This window comes from Alosa sapidissima, chromosome 17, assembly GCF_018492685.1.
Source record: "Alosa sapidissima isolate fAloSap1 chromosome 17, fAloSap1.pri, whole genome shotgun sequence".
Taxonomy (NCBI): Eukaryota; Metazoa; Chordata; class Actinopteri; order Clupeiformes; family Clupeidae; genus Alosa; species Alosa sapidissima.
The window spans coordinates 28,180,593-28,201,429 of record NC_055973.1 but is presented as its reverse complement, the minus strand read 5'-3'; the positions used below and the strand labels follow the sequence as shown (position 1 = coordinate 28,201,429).

The following is a 20,837-nucleotide window of genomic DNA, read 5'->3' as shown; positions in this document are numbered from 1 at the left end:
TCAGACTCTTTTGGATTTTATTATAAAAGAAACATTTATTTATTCAAATCAAGGTCTTCAGTCAAGGGTGGTCAGGTCAAAACGTGCAGTCTGTAAAGGCAAAGACGTGGGAAGAGAGAGAGAGAGAGAGAGAGAGAGAGAGAGAGAGAGAGAGAGAGAGAGAGAGAGAGAGAGAGAGAGAGAGAGAGAGAGAGAGAGCAAATGTTCAACACAGTCAGCTGGCGCAGATAAAAGTTTAAATGTGGGCACAGCTTATTTCAGACATGTTAGGAGAAAAAAAACAGGAGCTGCCAATGCAATTAGGGCTAAGCAGGGGTGAGAGGAGATGGGAGGAAGCAGAAAAGTGAGAAATGTGCAACTAAACGTCAGATCTCTGCAGTGTGACTCAGGCAAAGGTATCTATTGTAGTATCTCACACACAGTTTTTTTTTTTTATCATTTTGCAAACTGAAAGGTGAAGGTAGTGTGAATATCTCTATTCAAAATATCACTCCATGTAAAGTGGGTCTTTTGAGTGTAGAAGCCTAAATGTCACAGTATGAGGGTACGATGAACTAATTGTTGAACATTCCCGTTAAAACCAGTATCTTGAAAGGATATGCCATGATTAGAAGGATACAACATTTCCCCATCGATCCCAACAGAGACGTTTTTTTTGCCATCAACATCTTAAACAAATGAAATATTTCACTGGATTAATACAATGTCTTCTAATATTTCTAAGATTATGTTTGCTTTACGACTGGGGAAAAAACATGAATTTTCATAATTAGACTTTTTGATTATTTGTTGATTTGTTTTCCTGATAGATCGATTGGATAGTTGTTTGGTCTATAAATAATTTCGGAACATGGTGAAACATGTTGATGTCCTCAAATTGAAATCCTCAAGATAATGTCAACTACTACTGGTAAATTAATCAATAAATCGATTTGTCGTTGCATTTCTAATATGCTTACCCAGTTTTACACGGCTTTTAGTGCTAAATATTTTGAATGGTAGCTGGACATCTTAGAAATCCCTTCTAAAATATCCCCAAGGAGACAGGACTGTAGCTTACCCTTCTAAGACCTCTTTGGTGGTTTCTTTGTATCTCCAGCATCTTGTTTGGGTCTGGCTGATCGAGCAAATTGCTGTGTTCTGGGTCAAGGACTCACAATGCAAGCAATGGAATAATGTTTGTTCTCTGCTATGCAGACACCATTAACTAGCATGGTGAAAACAATAAATTGAATCCTACCTCACTGGGTGATCGTTAAATGTGTCTTGGCTAAGACAAAGCCTGCATCTTACCGCCTCACCAAACGAGGTGCCCCAAGGCTTGGTGCTGGGGCTCCTTCTCTTTAACATGTACCCCACTTCGCTGAGCCTGATTATCTGCTCGCACGGCTTCTCAGATCACTGCTACGCAGATTCTACCCAACTCTATCTGTCATTCCCGCCATCTCGAAGTAACGTCATCTGGCCCTACGCACGGCAATCCAGACTATTTTCATTTGTAGTTCCCTGTTGGTAGAATGTCCTACCAAGTGCTACCAGCGCAGGGGCATCCCTCTCTATCGACAGGAAACTTTTGAAGACTCAACTCTTCCGAGAGTACCTCCTCTCCTAACATATTTCCTTCGACCACTTTGACTAGTACTTCCTAAACTACTTCCTAATACTTCCTCTGGTAGTAGTACTGTAATAATATTTATTGTTACCTGAGGTCTCCTTTGTATTGTAGCTATGCTACAGTAGTGTCTGCTAAATTAATAAAAGTTTATGTAAATAAATACTGTTAAAACCTCTCACACAAAATCGTTCCATAATTACACAAGGCCATTCACAGCCACTTCCTCCTGAATAAGAAAAGAAACGTCAATGTGACACGCAAAGGATACCACGACGAGTGGCTTGTCGTTGAGCACATATCCATTGGTGTCCCTCAAGGCCTTCTCTGCACTTTTCTCACTGGGCAGGCCAATGAAAGCTTGACCTTTCATTCTCCCCTCCTTCATTAAAACTATATCAAACCTGCAGGGGAGAACGGCACACACTGAAGTAATGGAAACCACATGGCCCTGAGACTCAGGCTCAATACACAAAATGTTTACAGAACTGTTTGGCTGCATCAACACAACTGATTTTAAGTTTTTCAAGGAGACAAGAGATCTTAAAGAAAAAAAATGGCACTTACATATTTCTCTCTGCCTCTGATGTGATGTCGATGTACCTGCCATAGACGTACTTTAAGTCCTAAAGATGACAAAGGCAGCAGTGAGAACCAATCCAATTTTAATCGATGAACTCCTACACTTCAGTCTTCGTCTGCTGCTTCAGTGGGAGTCTTCCCATGGTGCAGGTACTTACTTTTTCTTCTACTTGCTTGGCGATGTTCTTCACGTACAACCTGCAGGTCACTTCGCCGGGCTCATAATTTTTAAACACAGACATCCTTTTCATCTCTGTTTTAGAGGGGTGAGAGAGGAGGATGTTGAAAGGTAGCAGGAGACTCAGGAGGAGAACAAAGTCAGCAAGACACGAGACTTAAATCAGCAGACAGCTTTTTGATACACAAACACAGCATCAAACACACACACAAAAAAATGCATTCTGGTGTAAAACAAGACAGACAAGAGCAAAACGGAGGTGTGCATTCTAATTGATGCGTGCAAATCCTTCAGCGTCACTCCAAAACAGACACACCTTCATGCACCCCTAGTGGATTGTCAGTCACATGTGTGAAAATTTTAGCTTCACACAGCGAGCGCTCCAGAATTTTAAAAATATATAAATTATTAATCAGAAAATGGGTCTCTTCTATGAAACCGAAATGCTGCTCATATCCAGTATATTTGATGCTGTTTGATGTGGAGTGGTTTACTCAGTGTGTGTGTGTGTGTGTGTGTGTGTGTGTGTGTGTGTCTCTCTCTCTCTCCAGGGACGGTGGCATGGGGTATCCCTTACCGTCCCTGGAGAGACGTCCCTTGTCCAGCTCCTTCCTGGAGATGAAGTCTGAGGGGATGTCCTCTTCCTCTCCACTGTCCTCCTCCTGCGTTGGGGGGGCCTGGACAGCTGGGTAGATCTTGCCAAAGCCGTCCGCCACCTCGTCCGAGGGACCTTGCTGGTCATCTGTCTCTGCTAGAGCGAGAAAGAGCACGCGAGAGGGGGAGAGAGAGATGAAAGAGATGAAAAGAAAGAAAGAAATGAAAAGAAAGAAAGAGAATGAGAGAGAGTGCTTAAAGCAACACCAAAGAGTTTTTTATACCTTAAAATAATGTTTCCAAAATCGTTTCAGCCGTTCATCAACTTGTAACAGGGTGAACGGCAATTCTGCATTTGCTTCGCGGCCCTCTATCGGCTATAACCGCACTATGTAAGTTTGCCAGATCGGGTAGCGGATCTGTAGTTCAATGGAATGAGACATAAGAAACTACAAATTTGACTTGCATCTAATGTCGCAATACATCGTAGGCTAATTTTTTTAATAAATCGTGCAACATATTCTACCTTGTCTGTGGACATCGTTATTTGCAAAGCCGGTGCTGGATAAACAAATAGCATGCGTGTGACAGAGGGAAAGTTCTTTGGTGTTGCTTTAATGAATGGTCAGCCCTGCCAGAACTTTGTTTCCTGGTTTTGGAAATGGTAGAGATGAAAGTCCGAAGCATGTTTAATGTTGAAATTATTACAATTTCTCACACAAAAGAGTTTGTTTAGGTGTGTGTTAGCTACAAAAGATAATGAGGACCAAATTAAGATTTTTAACCAATACACACACACACACAAACACACACACACACACACACACACACACACACATTAGAACCACTTAAATCACACAGACCTAAGGTCACATCCATCCAAGCATGTCCCTTCATTACCAAATCCTCAGCAACGCTAAAGCCACACTGTGTTTTTCCTCTTTACACAACAAAGCGGGCCACGTTCAAGCGTGCCGTGCCTCTCTCTCTCTCGTGTGAGCCCCTCGACAGGGAAGCCGGGGCAGGGCAGGGCAGGGCACGACTGGCATCTGGCACATGGGCATCAGACGAGATGAGACGCGTGCGAGAGGATAAAAGAAGAAAGAGTGAGTGGTGTGTATGTGTGTGTTTGTGTGTGGTTGGGAGGGTAAGGGGAAAGGATGATGGCGCGACAAGCCGGCGCAAATCCTCTGCAGCCTTGTCGTTCAGATGTGGACGGGTGCATCCGAGTGAGAGAGAGTGTGTGTGTGTGTGTCTGTGTGTGTGTGTGCATGTGTGTGTCTGTGTGTGCATGTGTGTGTCTGTATGTGCATGTGTGTGTGTGTGTATCAGAGCAGAAAGCCAGGCTCTGATAAATTCGCCTGTGAAAACTCTGATTTTTTTTTTTTGGTTTCCTCCTGTAATCTGAATTATCCAAAACCTTATCATGCAGCTTGCGCTCCCCTCCCTGTGTTGAAATGTATTGTTTATCTGCCCGAAACGAGATGGAGAGAGAAGGAAAGGGGGAAAACGGCCTTGTCAATCTGGTCTCAGGGAGGCTGAGAGAAAGAGTGAGACAGGCAGGGAGGGAGGGTGGCAGTCTTTCATATTTTCCTTTTAGTGAATTTTTTTTTTTCCTTTCTACTTTCTACTTTGTTTTGGTTGAAGAGTGCAAAACAAACAAACGCAAGATTGAGGCCAATTGAAAAGAGGACAGGCTTACAAGTACTGTGTAAACACAGCCAGACATGCACTCACACAGGAATACATGCCTCACACTTTGTGAAACACGGATGTAAACCTATATGTGAACTTGCATTGGAAAGATGAAAAGACATTGGGACCCTTCTAAATATGCATTGCTAAATCCAAAACGCAAACCAGCCTAGCTATTAAGGCTAACACACACACAACCATCCATAGGCATGCACAAGAAACCTCTCAGAGAATAGAACTAATAAAAAAGGGGTGTTAATTAATAAATAAATAAATAAACAAACAAACAAAATTGTGCCAGCCAACAACGATTTATGTACACAGTCACCTGTTTGGACTTTAGCGACTCTCCATTTTGGTGTAGCTAAGAACGGAGAGGCAAGATGGAGAAAGAGAGAGAGGAAAAGAGAAAGCCAGATCAGCGAGACAGACCGAGTTAGACAGCAGAGAGAAGAGACAGAGGTGGGAGAGGAAGAATTGGATAGGGGGAAAGGGAGAGAGAGAAAGAGAGAGAGAGAGAGAAAGAGAAAGAGAAAGAGAAAGAGAGAGAGAGAATGGTAGGTGGGTGAGGGAGAGGACAATAGAGACTCCGTAATTCTCTATGCACACCCACTGAGCCCCAATTCACAGGGCTAACCGGTATGTTAATTAAAACTCCAGTCTCTAGGTAACACTGGTGTGTATGGGGAGTGAGGTGTGTGAGTGTCTGTGAATGTGTGTGTATGTGTGTACTGTAGGTGTTGCCTGTGTACGGTGTGTGTGTGTGTGTGTCTGTGTGTCTGTGTGCGCGTGTGTAGGTGTTACCTATGTACGGTGTACGGTGTACGGTGTGTGTGTGTGTGTGTGTGTGTGTGTGTGTGTGTGTGTGTGTGTGTGTGTGTGTGTGTGTGCGCGTGTGTAGGTGTTACCTGTGTTATCCTCCCTCTCCTCCTCACTCTCCTGCTGGTGAGCCTGGTCTGGGGCTTCCAAGATGGAGGACACCTCTGGAGGGATGTGGAACTCAATCTTTTTGGGACCCAGGGCCTGAGGCTGCTCAAACACATCTGATGCCTGGAGAACCGGGGCCGTAGCACTACGGAACACAACAGAACAGAACAGAACAGGAGCACAGGAGGGAACCAAATGTCAGAACATTTGATCATTTCTAAGCTGCTCTGGATTGAGACTGTAACAGAGATGTTTGAATGCAGACTGCTTGGAAATGAAATGTTTTTACTTATTTTATTCCCCTCCACGACACTGTAGACAGAGAAGCATTCAAGTCCTTCTGTTACAATCTTTACATCCAGTATAAATACACAGTCTAAATATGCAATCACAGACAATTTAATATTATCTGCACAGCAGTATCTTCCAGAAAACGTGTTGCTTCAAGCCAGTACCTAATCTTTTCTAGTGCTACAAAAACATGTCAGGCAGATCATCTTAATCTGGCACAGCCAGTGGCAATGTAATAAAATACCCATAATATGCAGAATCTAGAATCAATGAAACCTTATCCTGGCCGATACACACTAATGAGACTATTAAAATAGCATCATTGCAAGCAATATAGAATAATCAAATATACATTTAATATCTAGATCGTATAACTTATGAGTTCTACAATCAGCAGCAGCAAATTTATTGCTATTATACTAGTAAGCAACTAACCTTTCTATATGTACTAATTATTGCATGCTGATATGTACTACTGCTATTTTCCTCAAAGCCAGACTGGCCTATAGAGGAGGATATGAGAGGAGCGCATCTTTGCCATACGTTCTGTGCGCACAGACCGACAGACCACTACAGAATTAACTTGAATGCAACAGTTGTTAGCAAATTAGCATAGCATGGTTATGATGCTAACCAGATTTAAGCACAATTTAGTACAACCTGGAAAATCATTGTGTGGTGGTCAATGTTTATGTTGTGGTGGGCCGCCACAAATAAGTCAATGTATGGGAAACACTGGCTCTAAGCCCAGTAGTGGGACTGGCAGACATGCAGAGACGTGACTATGCTGAGCCACCTGTGGGGCTCCGGCTTGGGCGCGTAGAGCAGGTCCTTCAGCTTGGGCTTCTTCCTGGTGGCTGGCGCTTTCGTCCGGGCCGGCCTCTTGCACGGCTGGTTGACCAGGCCCATCAGTCTCACCATCCTGAGTGGGAGGCACGGTGGGGGAGGAAAAAAAGCAAGAGGCAGATGTAAAGTAAAGTAAATAGGAAGAGATGGGGGTCAACCTTTCATGTGTTCAGCTGTCGATAAAACTCAGACTGAGGAGGACATGTGTTTAGCATCTTGAAGGTCGGCACGAGGGTATGAGACACTCTCGTCTCCGCAAGTCTGAGCTTTACTAACTCACAGCTTTGCCTCCCTCTTCCAGTTTAGATGCTGATAGAACTGCCTAAGGGCCCCACTCGATTTGTAGTAGCCAAGGTGGAAGAGTTAAGTTGACTACTGTGAATGAGTTGCACATAGCTGGTTGTTATGGCTTCTGACATCCGTGAGCAGATGTAACCTGGAGGTGGAGACCCGCCCTAGCTAAACGAAGAGGGAAATGGGACAATGTCGGGGGGGGGGGGGGACAAAAGCAGAACTGGTTGTGTCCGTCGACACGTACCTCTCTTTCTCCTCCTCGTCACCCTCGCTCTCGTACTCAGACTCCTCCTCGCTGGCGTCGGTCCCTTCCGTCGGCAGAGGGGGGTTCTCCGGGGGGTAGGGGGGCGGCACGGGGCCCGCAGGTACGTGGTACATCTCAAACTGGACACAGACACCAACAAAAGATTCAGATGTACAAACAGTATGGTCTAGATCAGTGTTTCCCAAACTCTTTCTTGCAGCACCATTTACTGTAAGAAAATATCACGTCATACCACCACGATATCATACAAAAGCCACAACGCCATCTGCCTGTTGCCTAACTTGAATGATCTTTTTTACGGTTGAAAATGGGGTGGGGCAGGTTCATGGCCAGGCATCGTTTTTAAAGGAACATGTAAGCCTAGCTGGAGCTAGTATAGGCGAACTGGTGTAACCAACTTCCAGGGAATTATGTTAAACTGGACTGACAGTGTCAGACTGCAGTCTGCATCCTCTGGGGTACACGCCAAAAAAGCAAATTCCCCCAAGGCCGTGTTCCTTGCCTTTCCTATGCCTTTCAGCAGCATGCCTTTTTGTTGCAGCGTTTGAGGTGTGATTGATTGTTGGTTGCTCATGAGTATAACATTCCTTGACTCAAGAAAGATGGACAAATGTGCAAAACAACTGTGCAGATTAAATAGTCGGTCAGGTTCAGAAGCAATTTTGTGAATTGTGATTTCAACAATATACAATTTCAGGCTAATTGTTCATGATTACTTAGGGCAAAGAAAAAATAAATTCATCTGTAGCAGGCTTGCACCACTCTCATGGCACACCGCTTGGCAAAGACTGGTCTAGAGATCCACAGTGCAGTCTAAATGAATGGTACCACTGTGGTGCTGTGGTAATAGGAAGTGTAAAGCTTTGCGATGGGGCAGCTGAACTGAAGTCTCACCATGGGAGGTCTGGGTGTCAGGGGGCCGAACGGACACGGCAAGTTCATCTTGTTCATCAGGTGGAGGACCTGAGAGAGCCAGAGGCAGAGAGAGAGAGAGAGAGAGAGAGAGAGAGAGAGAGAGAGGGAGAGGGAGAGGGAGAGGGAAAAATAGAGTAGGGGGGAGACAGGGAGCAAAAAGAGAGATGGATATCAAAGGCACACATGAAAAAAGAAGGGAGAGGAGAAAGGGATAGGTAGAGAGAGATGGAGGGAGAGCGAGCCACTGAGTCATAACCTTCTGCCAGCGAGTGATGCTTATTATAACTGCCAAGAGTCCGGAGTGTATTATGAAGTCTGAGGCGCAGCACAACAACCACTGTTGTGTGTGTATGTGTGTGTATGTGTGTGTGTGCGTACATATATGTGTATGTGTGTGTATGTGTGTGTATGTGTGTGTGTATGTGTGTGTGTGCGTACATATATGTGTATGTGTGTGTATGTGTGTGTGTATGTGTGTGTGTGCGTACATATATGTGTATGTGTGTGTATGTGTGTGTGTGCGTACATATATGTGTATGTGTGTGTATGTGTGTGTGTGTGCGTACATATATGTGTATGTGTGTGTATGTGTGTGTGTGTGCGTACATATATGTGTATATGTGTGTGTGTGTACACATATATGTGTATGTGTGTGTATGTGTGTGCGTACATATATGTGTATGTGTGTGTATGTGTGTGTGTGTGCGTACATATATGTGTATGTGTGTGTATGTGTGTGTGTGTGCGTACATGTATGTGTGTGTATGTGTGTGTGTGTGCGTACATGTATGTGTATGTGTGTGTATGTGTGTGCGTACATATATGTGTATGTATGTGTGTATGTGTGTGTGTGTGCGTACATATATGTGTATGTGTGTGTGTGTGTACACATATATGTGTATGTGCATGCAGGTGTGTGTGTGTGTGTACATATATGTGTATGTGTGTGTGTGTGTGTACATATATGTGTATGTGTGTGTGTGTGTGTGTGTACATATATGTGTATGTGTGTGTGTGTGTGTACATATATGTGTATGTGTGTGTGTGTGTGTGTGTGTACATATATGTGTATGTGTGTGTGTGTGTGTGTGTGTGTGTGTGTGTACATATATGTGTATGTGCATGCAGGTGTGTGTGTGTGCGTACATATATGTGTATGTGCATGCAGGTGTGTGTATGTATGTGTGTGTGTGTGCGTACATATATGTGTATGTGTGTGTGTGTACACATATATGTGTGTGTGTGCGTACATATATGTGTGTGTGTGTGTGTGTGCGTACATATATGTGTGTGTGTGTGTGTGTGCGTACATATATGTGTGTGTGTGTGTACACATATATGTGTGAGTGTGTGTATGTGTGTGTATGTGCATGCAGGTGTGTCTCTTTCCCTTCGTCTGTCTCCCACTGAACTTCCTGCACCTGCTGTTGTGCACCACGCCGACAAGCAGTAATTGTGACCTCGCCCCCACATGCAACCCAGATTGCTGCAAGCCGCACATGGATCGGGAGCGTTTAGGGCTGTGACTGACAGGATGAGGCTCGTCTGCGACCACTGCCGAGACGCAGCCTCTCCCACAACACAACAGCGCCACCCAGAGGCCACTGGCAGTTCATAATTCAAAGGCAGGGTAGAGGGGAGAGAGGCAGCTCGTGGCTGGAGGGGGAAAATGTTAAGCCTATAAATCATTCGCACCACTTAGGTTCATTATTAATGCTCTTTCTCCCTCCTGAAAATTTAAATGCAAATATTTGCTATTTGATCTTTTCAGGGGAAAAAAGGGGGGGGGGGGTAAAACTGGCTAGTGCCAATTAAAATTCCGGCAGAAGAAAACAGCACTTCTTGTTTGTTTTCCTTTATAGTTTTTATTCAAATTACTGCTGGGGCTTGCTTTGGCTTTTAGAGGAGTCAATTATAGTCTTGCGAGACCAGGTAGCAGACAACAACAAAGGAAAAACAAGAGACACATGAACTTGAAATGAACTGCACGTGCTTGGCATGGTTTCCCTGCGTGAACTGCTAGATAGTGAGCAGAGACAGTGGAAGATGAACACTCCGCGTGGCGTACTCACCTGAACGTAAAACTTGGGCACGCTCAGCAGTGCGTGTGTGATGTTCGTCACGACGGCATTACTAGGGGGAGGGTATAAATATTTCAGCGTCGGGTTCGCTTGGAATTTCAACCTGTGGAAGGGAAGAGGCAGTCCTTGAGCATTATGAAGCAAACATACATGAAGACCTTTGTTGACACAAAAGTAACCTCAATGGCCGCTCAAAATAATACAAAAAAAAAAAACGCCCTACGACAACAGGGCACCTAAATAACAGTGATGCAAGAAGCCGCAAGAAGCGGACTTCGAGGGCTCTGGCTGTCTGGTTTTGTTTTCGTTTCATTTTTCTTTTTAAGGGAAAATGTCAATCTGTGGTTTGCCCGAGAGGAACTCGATAGCCCGGCTCCATTCAGGCACAGTGGGGGGAGCCGGCATGCAATCCTGCCGTCTATTCAGCCTCTACACAGGCACTTTCGACAGGCCTGCACTGCACACGAGGGAGGCTGAATCAAACCCTTTTCAACAGATGTCTGCGCCTGCCTCTGAGGGAACAAAGTAGGGGACATGGCAGGGCTCCTGCCTACTGTGTTAAGGGCAGCCTCCATGTCTGACACAAACTATAAGACAGCACTCAACTATTTCCAGGACGGAGCCTGCGGTATACAAAGGTACAGCAGAATTGCCATAGCGGAAGTCGGGGCACAAAATGATTGATGTCTGCTTGACATTTCAGCTTGAAATAGCAACAAAATGCTAGTTCAGTCAGTGATCATACCCTTGTCGTATTTCAAGACTAAACTAGTTTTGTGTGCATGTAACACAATTGTGAATCCTGCTTCTACCGGCAGAGACATCAAATGAACAACTGTAAGATGAGCCAAAATATTAGGCCCTGGGACAATAAAGAGGTTGCCAAACAGACGAGCGCACACAGGTTGCAAAGGGGTGCTGATTCCTACCCTCCAACTGCCCCTAGAAATGTCTTGCATCTTCAGATGCCTGTGAGGATGTAGGCTATACACAATTATTCACATGCAATTTAATATACATCATATGCATGCAACTACTTCCACTATGGGCACTAGATATCAAGACTGACAAGTCCAAAAGGAAAACTCACAAACAGGCAGACAGACAGACACTTTATTGAGCCCCACGGGAAAATCAAGGTCTCAGTAGCATACAGACATCACACACACATTCACTAACAGCAGAAAAAAGTCATTAAAAGTATATAATATAAAAAACACAACTAAGCAATAAGGACAGTAGAAGATAAAGAATATACTAAATATACTAAAATACAAATTATACTAAATAACACTAAATCTAAATCAATTCTAAAAACAGTAGTGGGTGATTAATCAAGAGGCGCTTGCAATGACTGAGGCAGGGACTGAGCCTGTGATTCTCTGTGCATAGTAAGGTAAGGTGCTCTGTGTGAGGGAGTGTCATGGTGATGGTGCAAATGAGTAAGTCCAACAGTGCAACAGTGAAAGAATAAAGTCTAGAGACCAGCATAAAATAAATATGGACATATCAGCGAGTAGACAAGGTAATATAAAAAAAAAAATATATAGAAAAAAAACTATATATAGATATATATATATATATATATATATATATATATATATATATATATATATATATAAATATATACAGCGGGGAAAATAAATATTGAACACGTCAACATTTGTTTCAGTAAGTATACTTCCAGTGAGGCTATTTGCATGAAATTTTCACCTGACATTAGTATTAACTTAGGTAATCCACACATATAAAAAAAATCCAAACATTAATGTTCATAAGTAGAGTTATGAGTATAAAAGTGGAATGCCACAGGAAAAAAGTATTGAACACGCCTACTGAAATTTCTTAAATACCTAGTACATTGAGCAAAACCTCCAGACTTTCCATAATTTTGCACATCTGGAAAACAGTATTTCATAACTAGACCTACATATCTTCCCTGACTTCCCAGACCTAAATTTACATTTATTTACATTTACATTTATTAATTTAGCACTATTATCCAAAGTGACTTGTATATTTAAATTATATTACAAAGTCTATTGTCCCTGGAGGAGTTTAGGGTTAAGTGCCTTGCTCAAATGCACAATGGTGAAAGCCAAGAATTGAACCCACAACTTTTCTGGCTGCTGCATGCTATCCTAGCTCCTTAGGTCAGACCCCCCTCCTAAGAATGTCAGAACAGCATTTATTGCACAACATTGCCAGTTAAAATGCTACATACTGCTGCTATAAATGTGTCTGGGTAGGCGGCCTACATACTCGTTCACATATGCCAACAACACCATCACAACCTCACATTTGCCACTAACACCAATCAAACGGACATTTCTTCCTCCGTTATTTTTTTAACCACTGGCCGCCACTGATATATATATATATATATATATATATATATATATATATATATATATATATATATATATAACTGTATGAAGAAAAGAAAAGGTATAAGTGTGGCCACAAGATATACATGGTCAAAATAGATTTCCCAATTTCCTCTTTATTTGCAGACAACCAAGTAAAAAGTCTTGCCCCATATGCTTTTCTTTTGTATGACCAAGGAAGAGGTAGCAAACAAACAGATGAATGAAAGAAGGAAAGAAAGTAAAGGGGGGGGGGGGGGGTTGTCGGTGGGGCTGCGCTTGATTGAAGGTGAGGTGACTAGTACTCATGGTGAATTATATCATAGCCCTGAGCGTCTCTATCAAAGGCCACCTGGCGCCGGCACATGGCAGTGGCAGCCGGCCTGTCAGACGCGCGGGGCAGCGCAGCCAGACGGGGCCGCGTAATTGGACATGAGACTGCCCGAGACAGCCTCTCATCAGCGCTCCATCAGCCCAGGGCAGCGTCAGGGTGCTCGGAGGACGACAAGGGCCAACGCTGACAGGGCCAGCCGTGTGTGTGTGTGTGTGTGTGTGTGTGTAGAGAGTAGTGAGAGAGTAGCTTTGTGTGCATTTCTATGAGTGACAGAAAGAGGGAAAAAAAGGGTACATATTCTGAGAGGTGCCAGCAAGCACCACACTTTCAAATCCAGTCCAAATCTCTGACATCTCTGACAATGCATGTAAACACGATCAGTAACGGATAACACACACAATCGTAAACTTGCCCCTGTAGTAGGTCTATACGCTTTTCCTCACATGATCTAGCAGGTGGATACTTGCAAAGTGTAGCGCTGGAGAAACATTCCACATTTATGCACAGAGTAAAGAGGAGCTACTCACCCCAGGTTTGGAGCAACGCCAGTCTCTATGAGAGGAACATTCTGCGGTAGTTTACTTTTCTTCCCCTTCCCATCCTTCTCCTCAGGAGCACTGAAACAGGAGAGTCAGACGGAACAGTCCGCATCAGATAGTAGATCTCCATGCACCTTACTTGGGGTGTTTTGAGGTGATATTGGGTAAAACACCCAGATGATCTCATTTCTGGGTGGATATATTTTTGCCCTTTTGTTTTTTGAAATTTGTACAAATTTGAACAAGTTTTGTTCAAATTTGTACAAATTTCTATTCTTATTAACCACTGGAACAGTGTTGAGTGAACAGTTAAAATGAAAATATAAGCCAAAAACGGGAAGTATCCATTATTAGATTATAGTAAACTATTAACTATTAGCCTAACTAGTCCTATGGTGTTGTTCTGTTGATCTGGTAAACTGGTCTGTTCTTCTCCAAGGTCCAAGAAAAATTAAGAAGTCTGCAGTTACATCATGGAAAGATAGAAACAGCACACTGGCCCCCAAAGATACACACAGGCCCACAGATTTCTGAATGTCAATGAATAGATTCAGCTCAATATTCCAACTCTCTCTTTAATTTATGCCACCCCTGATTGGTGAGCACGCTACACAAGAAGCACAGCACCCCCTGACCGACTGTGAAGCTCACCAATCAGAATTTCTGTGCCCCTCACACACTACGCACACTCACCAACCAGAAGTGGCATATTCAAGGAGGATGAAATTAATATAAAAGTCAGAAATGTGACAAAATTAACTGTGCATGATTATTTGTAGATTTTGCGATTAGGCAATTGCGCTGATACATACTGCGATTACGATTGTGATTATTGTGCAGCCCTACTAAAAACACATTTATTTCTGAAAACAGATAGAAAGAATCAAGAATTCAAGGCGATCACGTCTGTTATACAAGATATTAACAGTACAATAACGCAATAAAAGCGATTAAGGTATTTGATATCTTTAAATTTTTGTGGGTGGGGTAAATTCGGGCTGGATTCCAGGCTAGGTTGAAACACGCTCCATAATCAAATCCAAATGGCATGTTCTATTTTGATAAGAAAAAGTTGGCTACGCCAGGCTAAAAAACAGGATCCTGAGTGGACCCTTGAAAAATCCAACGTCATGTTTTGAGTGTGGATGGACAGAAATGGAGATTTTACAAAGCAATCATGCAATCTTCCTGAATGGGTCATATCCGTAACTACTACCCTTGCATGATTTGTCAAGCTTCTGTCATATGACCCTTTTCCAGAAGGAAACAAATGGCCAGTGTAGGTGAATGGTCATGTGATATCCATTTTCAGAGGTGTAATATGGACTGGGATATCCTGCCCCTTCCATGGCCAAAAGTCGACATGTGAATACATCGTGTCAATCATGTGGTGTGCTGTGAATACATCGTGCCAATCATGTGGTGTGTTGTGAATACATCGTACCAATCATGTGTTGTGATCTCGCCGATGGAGCAAGGTTGGTGTGGTGAAGCCTTGCACACGTGCAGTTCTGAAATAGATGCCCTTGTGCGTTGCAATATGGCCACCGGGTGAAGGGACAAGGACTTTGATTATGGTGCTCTAGACTGAAAATTCTAGGGAAATTCTGAAATCTAAGGGTTTTGTGCCATTCTAGCCTTTCTGGCTCTGTTAAACACCTGCACAGTATGGGGGGGAGCTGTCCCATTCGCGTGTAAATCGCACTTCAGTTACACACTTCTGTGTTGCGCGTATTCTCCCATTCCCGCTTCTGTCACACCCACAGCGCATAAGTTCGAAAGGTGGCCTTATTAAAGAGGCGTGATTTATTTAAAATAGAACCAGACTGATCCACCACCTCATTCATTTAGGGTTGATATGAAAACGTGGAGCGTGGACTTTCTCACTGACCTTCTGAATGCCATTTAAATCCAGAAAGAACACAAACCAGTCTTTGATTTTGAAAACGTAAATAGCGAAGGCCTACAGTAAAATGGTGTGTCATGATGTCATCACATAGCCTAACAAAAAATTGACTTCACAAAATGTCACTTTTGCTTTGAGGTTTGTTTATAAAGAGTCAAGACATGCTTGAGGTGTGTATATCCATAATTTAAAAACTCACTGTTGAGAAAGAAAGTTGCAATGGCAGCTGCTTCTCATACTGTAATATCTATGCTAACCAAGCTGTAGACTGACACCTGCAGTTGAGTAAAGAGACTGGCATAACAATACCAGCCTCTATTACAAACGAATCAAGAGACAGGCAGATATAAACGCTGCTTGACAATAGTGCAGACGTCTGTGCAAATGTATGGATGACTTCGGTCAAATTGGAAAGAAATGGACAGATTCGAACAAAGTAGGCTATGGGATTATGACTTCACGTCAAGTTAAAACTGAAGATGCGTGGGTGATTATAACGGGGTTTTCACTATTTCACAATGTAGCCTCATGGATAAGGTAATGTCGGGAAATATGGCACCGTGTGACACTGTAATGGGGGGAAACATGAAGCTGTATCAGCATATTAAGCACCAAATTTGATACTGTAATGTTAATTTGTAACGTTCTGTGTAACCTACATGTATTTAGAACTAGGCCTACTGCCGACATTGAGCAATATGCTGTTTCACCTTGTAGTGGCCTTGTAGTAAATACAGCCCTCCGGAGTCCGTAGCTGGAAAGGTGCTTAAGCCATGACAGAATGCGCGCAAGAGTTGTATCCATAAGAAACGCCTAGATTTTGGGGTTGCTCCTCCCAAAACGTGTAACTCCCTCTATCGTGCGTAAAAGATAGATTTAAGCAAAGGGGAGATATTGCGCAGAGTGAAATACGCATCGTTTTTTTTACTTACGCACGCTTGCGCACATGGGAGAATTCCCCCCCTTAATGCACAAACAAATCAACAGTGTTGTGATACAAGAAGGACACATACCCATCAGTTACAGGTGGATCCTTTAGTACAGTGACACTCTCCTGTTCCCTTGCAAATTCAACAACTAGTGTGTGGCCAAGAACCTTGAGCTGATGCAGTCTGTTTAGTGCCTGTGAAGGAAGAGAGGGGAAGTGGTCCAATCAGCCATACTAAATCCTACATCCATTAACATTACAATACAGTTAAAAAGAAACCTTCATACCTTAGCAGCGGAAGCCTCACTGTCAAAAGTTGCAAAAGCTGTGTGTTTCTGTGGACCAAATGAAGGCAAGATTATCATGAAGAATAATGACTTAAAAGGACGCACGCTGGTAAGAAAAAAGGAAATCTACACTACCATTGCTATCAAACTGGCTAAATAAAAGCTGTGCAACTAGAGCAATGTTCCTGTGAAGTTAAATAAGGGCTATATTCTCCTTACAGTGGTCGACACACCGGCACACCAGACTCTTTGAGTGAACTAACCAGAACTCCTCTCTCTGACAGAACCCGGACAGCTCCTGCTCCGAAATACTTAAGAAGGTCCTCCTTCTCCTCTCTGGTCAGGTCAGCTGGCAGGTGACGGACGATGACTGTCCGGCTCTGTTTGCTCTGCACTGACCCATCCCCATGGTCTGCCATGGCTCTCCTTACGAGGGGGAAAAAACACAACACATTATTGTTTAAGAGATTTTACCAGAATTGTTGAAAACACACTATACTTTATAAATGTTCACATAATACAACCCCAAAACTAAAAAAGTTGGGACGTTGTGTAAAATGCAAATAAAAACAGAATGTCACAATATACAAGTCTCATAAACCCCTATTTAGCAGCAAAAAGGACATAGACAACATATCAAATGTTGAAAATGAAACTTTGGACTATTTCATGGAAAGTATATGTTAATTTTGAATTTGATGCCAGCAACATGTTTCAAAAAAAGTTGGGACGGGAGCATGTTTACCACTGTACTGCTTCACCTCTTCATTTAACACAATTCTGTAAATGTTTAGGAACTGAGGAGTCTATTTGCTACAGTTTTGAGAATGAAATGTTGTCCCATTACTCCCCAATATAGGATTTCAGTTGCTCAGTATGGGGTATTCTTAGTGATGCCTTTCATTCCATTATGCACCTAATTTGATAAATCTGGACAGCAGACAGCACCTGGACTCTTCCTCTATGGAGAAATACTATTCAAATATGTGCAGAATTCATTTTGCCATTGTTTTCCTGAAATATTCAAGGTCGTCCCTGGAAAAGACATTACCTGGATGGCAGTATATGTTGCTCAAAACCTGAATACATTTTTCAGAATTGATTGTGCTTTGCCAAATGTGCAAGATGCCCATGGTGTAGGCACTAATGCTCCTTCACACCGTCATAGATGTTGGGTTTCGAACTGAGTGCTAAAACAAGTTGGATAGGTTGAATACTTGGATAGGCCCTCTCCTTATTAGCCCAGATGAGTCCATGATTTCCAAAAAGAATGGCAAACTTTGATTAGTCTAACCACAGGACCCTTTTCCAAGTTACCTCAGTCCATTTTAAACAAGCTCAGGCCCAGATAAGAGGGTGGTATTTTCTGTATCATGTCTCAATGCAATTTTTGCTGTTACAATTTTGGCTGCAGTTTTGAATTGAGTATCAAACTGGGCACATAGACAATGATTATCAGAGGTTTTCTTGAGCCCATACAATGACAGGTCTGGAAACAGGTCTGGTGTTGACGTAGTGCCATCTGAGGTCCAAAAGACCACGGCCATCCAATTTGTTTTTCAGCTATTTCCGTTGTTTGCAAAGATTTCTCTGGATTTTCTGAATATTTTAATAATATTATGTCCTGTAGATAATGAACTCCCTAAATATGTCACAATTTCATGTTAAGAAGCATTAAAATGACATTGTTTCATCATTTGTGCAGACAAGTTTACACAGAGTGATGAATACCTCTACATCTTTACTTCTAAGAGACCCTGCCTCTCTGGGATGCTCTTTTTCATACCCAATCATGTTGCATGTTACCCTAATTAGTTGTGAAACATTCCTCTATTTGTTTTCTTTATCATTACACAACTTTTTGTTACTCCGTCCCAACTATTTTTGAAACATGTTGCTGGTATCAAATTCAAAATTAACATATATTTTCCATGAAATAGTCAAATTTGTCATTTTCAACATTTGATGTGTTGTCTGTGTCCTTTTTGCAATTAAATATGAGTTTAAGAGATTTGCAGATTATTACATTCTGTTTTTATTCACATTTTACACAACGTCCCAACATTTTCTGTTTTGGGGTTATAAATTCTGGAACATTCTGACAACTAGCAGTTAGTTGACTCGGTAGGAGAAAAACTGTACTGTGCCCACTGTCTCCTGCCACTTGCCATTGTTCCATGGGTTAGGCACGGGTCACTGTCGCAGGACAAGTGGCACGCGCCACCTACTTAGTACTTAGTAGCCTACTTCTATACTCTTTGGTACAGTACAGTGCAGTTTTTGCTCCTATATCTCTCAGTTGACACCTCTAGTAGTACACAGACAACATAGAAAGCCTTAAATGTGGTTTCCAGGCACTGGTCTACGTTATGGCCTGGACAACTAAGCAGTGCCGTCCACAAAAGGCATACTTGCCACTGTATCCTGCATCTCCGAAGGTAACGTTGGGATTCATAATGAAGATGTCTGTACAATACAACTGGACATGCTGAATTAAATCATAGTTCGTACCATAAAATCCGTTTTTAATTAATGGGATGATGAGATAACTAGTAAGATAGGTTGCACGCTGCACAAACAAGATGAAAAGTTAAACTAACGTTAGCTAGCTCGCTCGATACTAGAACTAGACAACCCCTGTCAGTAATCACAAAATTAGGCACGTTTAAAACTAAGATTGGTAAATGTTAACATATGTTTTATAGGCTAAAACATGTTTTTATGGGGGGGGGGGGGGGGGGGTGTCTGCTGAAACTTTGCAACATTTATTGTATAGCAAAAGCAACATTAGCTGCCCGTGTTATGGTAGCGAAATAGGCTAACATCCAGTAAACTGCAGGAGCTCAACACAAAGGGGTGGTTTGACGTTTGTCCCAGGATATAACCTGAAACATTTTTGGTAACTGCTTTCTTCTTCAAACTGCTTTTCACCTGCCCCGTAAATGTAAGAAATACAAGTTTAACATACCTAAAAAGTGAGGAGTTGTTCACGAATTCAAAGCGTTCACATGAGTATCCGGCATGTAGTAGATGTTTCCGGAAAATACGATATCCGATTGGCTAGAGAACAAATAGGTCCCTCCTACAACGTCGATGATTGGATGTGGTGAGATCAATCAAATATTCATTTGACTGGCTTTGAAACTGGGCAAGACAGAATGGATTTTTCATTATTTAGCCAACAGAGGTCACTGTCAGCAAACAAAATTAACAGATAACGGAGCTTTGTCCCTGTTAAGGTTTTCAAACGTGTGCATTAATGCATAGAGCTTATACATTCCATACAAACCAACCAAGATGAAAAATGCATTCTGACATCTTACAGATAGAAAAACAGAGATGTTTCAAGGTGAAAAAGTTCAGCACTAGATGTCATTAAGGTGAAAAAAGGTAATCGACAGGTGATTTTTTTTTTACTCATAAAAATGAACAGGCCTATAGTTTTTATAATTTGTCAATTTGTTTCAGTGTTTTCCTAAGCTAAATAGGTACAGACTTTACTATATATTGCACTGAGAGGAATCTGAATGATAATGAGGGCCTATATGTGAATGTGTCTCCAGACTCACCCAGTCTGTCTCTCTCCCTTCACTATGGCCCCAGTGTGTGTGGCTTACATAGAAGAGTGAGTAAACCTGGCGTCTGACCAAGCCAAATCCTGGCCTAGTCAGTCTCATTCCCAGCTATACTGGCTCTGTCCATTCCTGAGTCACTTATGTTTACATTAGGAGAGGACATCTTTGATGTGCAGGGCAATGGGATCGACTCCAAAGCATAAGGAGAGTGTTTGAAGTATAGGATGAGCATATGTCTGGCCTTGTGCAAGAGTGACACTTTCATTTATCTGACCGAAAATGTGTTTTCCATTTCTAATCAAACACTTGCATTCAGACATTCAGTGCCAACAACTCTGATTTTTTGTATTTGTTTTGAGACCTTGGTACAAATGTTTCCAGTTGCCTCTTTTGCACAAACTGGAGGAAAGTTGATCGTGCATTATGGGCCATTTAACGTAAAAGTAGTAGAAATAGTAGCCTGCACTTCACCCCTGGAGATCTCCCCTGTGTTGTCAGGGACCCTCCAAATTCCTGCGCAAATGAAGTCTTTTCTTTGCGGACAGCGCGGGCATTCCTTGCATAGGGAAACAATGCTCCCTTTCAGGGTGGCTGACTCTGAAATTTCACAGGTGAGGGGAGG

The 20,837-nt window shown here is 42.6% G+C and overlaps 1 protein-coding gene across 3 annotated transcripts; it reads right to left on the bottom strand.

Moving 5' to 3' along the window:
- rnpc3 (RNA-binding region (RNP1, RRM) containing 3) lies at nt 1–19,680 on the bottom strand. 3 transcript variants are annotated; one of them, XM_042068386.1, is made up of 17 exons: nt 19,609–19,680; nt 16,904–17,066; nt 16,641–16,688; nt 16,439–16,548; nt 13,508–13,597; nt 10,272–10,383; nt 8,179–8,247; nt 7,264–7,403; nt 6,676–6,801; nt 5,570–5,733; nt 4,990–5,025; nt 2,950–3,123; nt 2,353–2,447; nt 2,180–2,238; nt 1,884–2,016; nt 1,061–1,133; nt 1–668 (listed from the first exon to the last, which is right to left on the bottom strand). In XM_042068386.1, exons 2-16 carry the CDS (start codon nt 17,057–17,059, stop codon nt 1,065–1,067), a joined length of 1,581 nt encoding a protein of 526 aa, XP_041924320.1. In that variant the 5' UTR covers nt 17,060–17,066; nt 19,609–19,680; the 3' UTR covers nt 1–668; nt 1,061–1,064. The 3 variants fall into 3 exon arrangements, with proteins under 3 accessions (XP_041924320.1, XP_041924321.1, XP_041924322.1); XM_042068387.1 differs by having other exon boundaries at nt 1–90; XM_042068388.1 differs by lacking the exon at nt 4,990–5,025.
- Between the last annotated feature and the right edge of the window lie 1,157 nt (nt 19,681–20,837).

Excerpts from the sequence above, each read along its gene's own strand:
- rnpc3 (XM_042068386.1), bottom strand. The coding sequence starts at position 17,059 with ATGGCAGACCATGGGGATGGGTCAGTGCAGAGCAAACAGAGCCGGACA. Across the intron at positions 16,549-16,640 it reads GTGAGGCTTCCGCTGCTAAG|GCACTAAACAGACTGCATCA; the intron begins GTATGAAGGTTT and ends CTTCCTTCACAG. Across the intron at positions 10,384-13,507 it reads GGCGTTGCTCCAAACCTGGG|GTTGAAATTCCAAGCGAACC; the intron begins GTGAGTAGCTCC and ends TCCCTTCCACAG.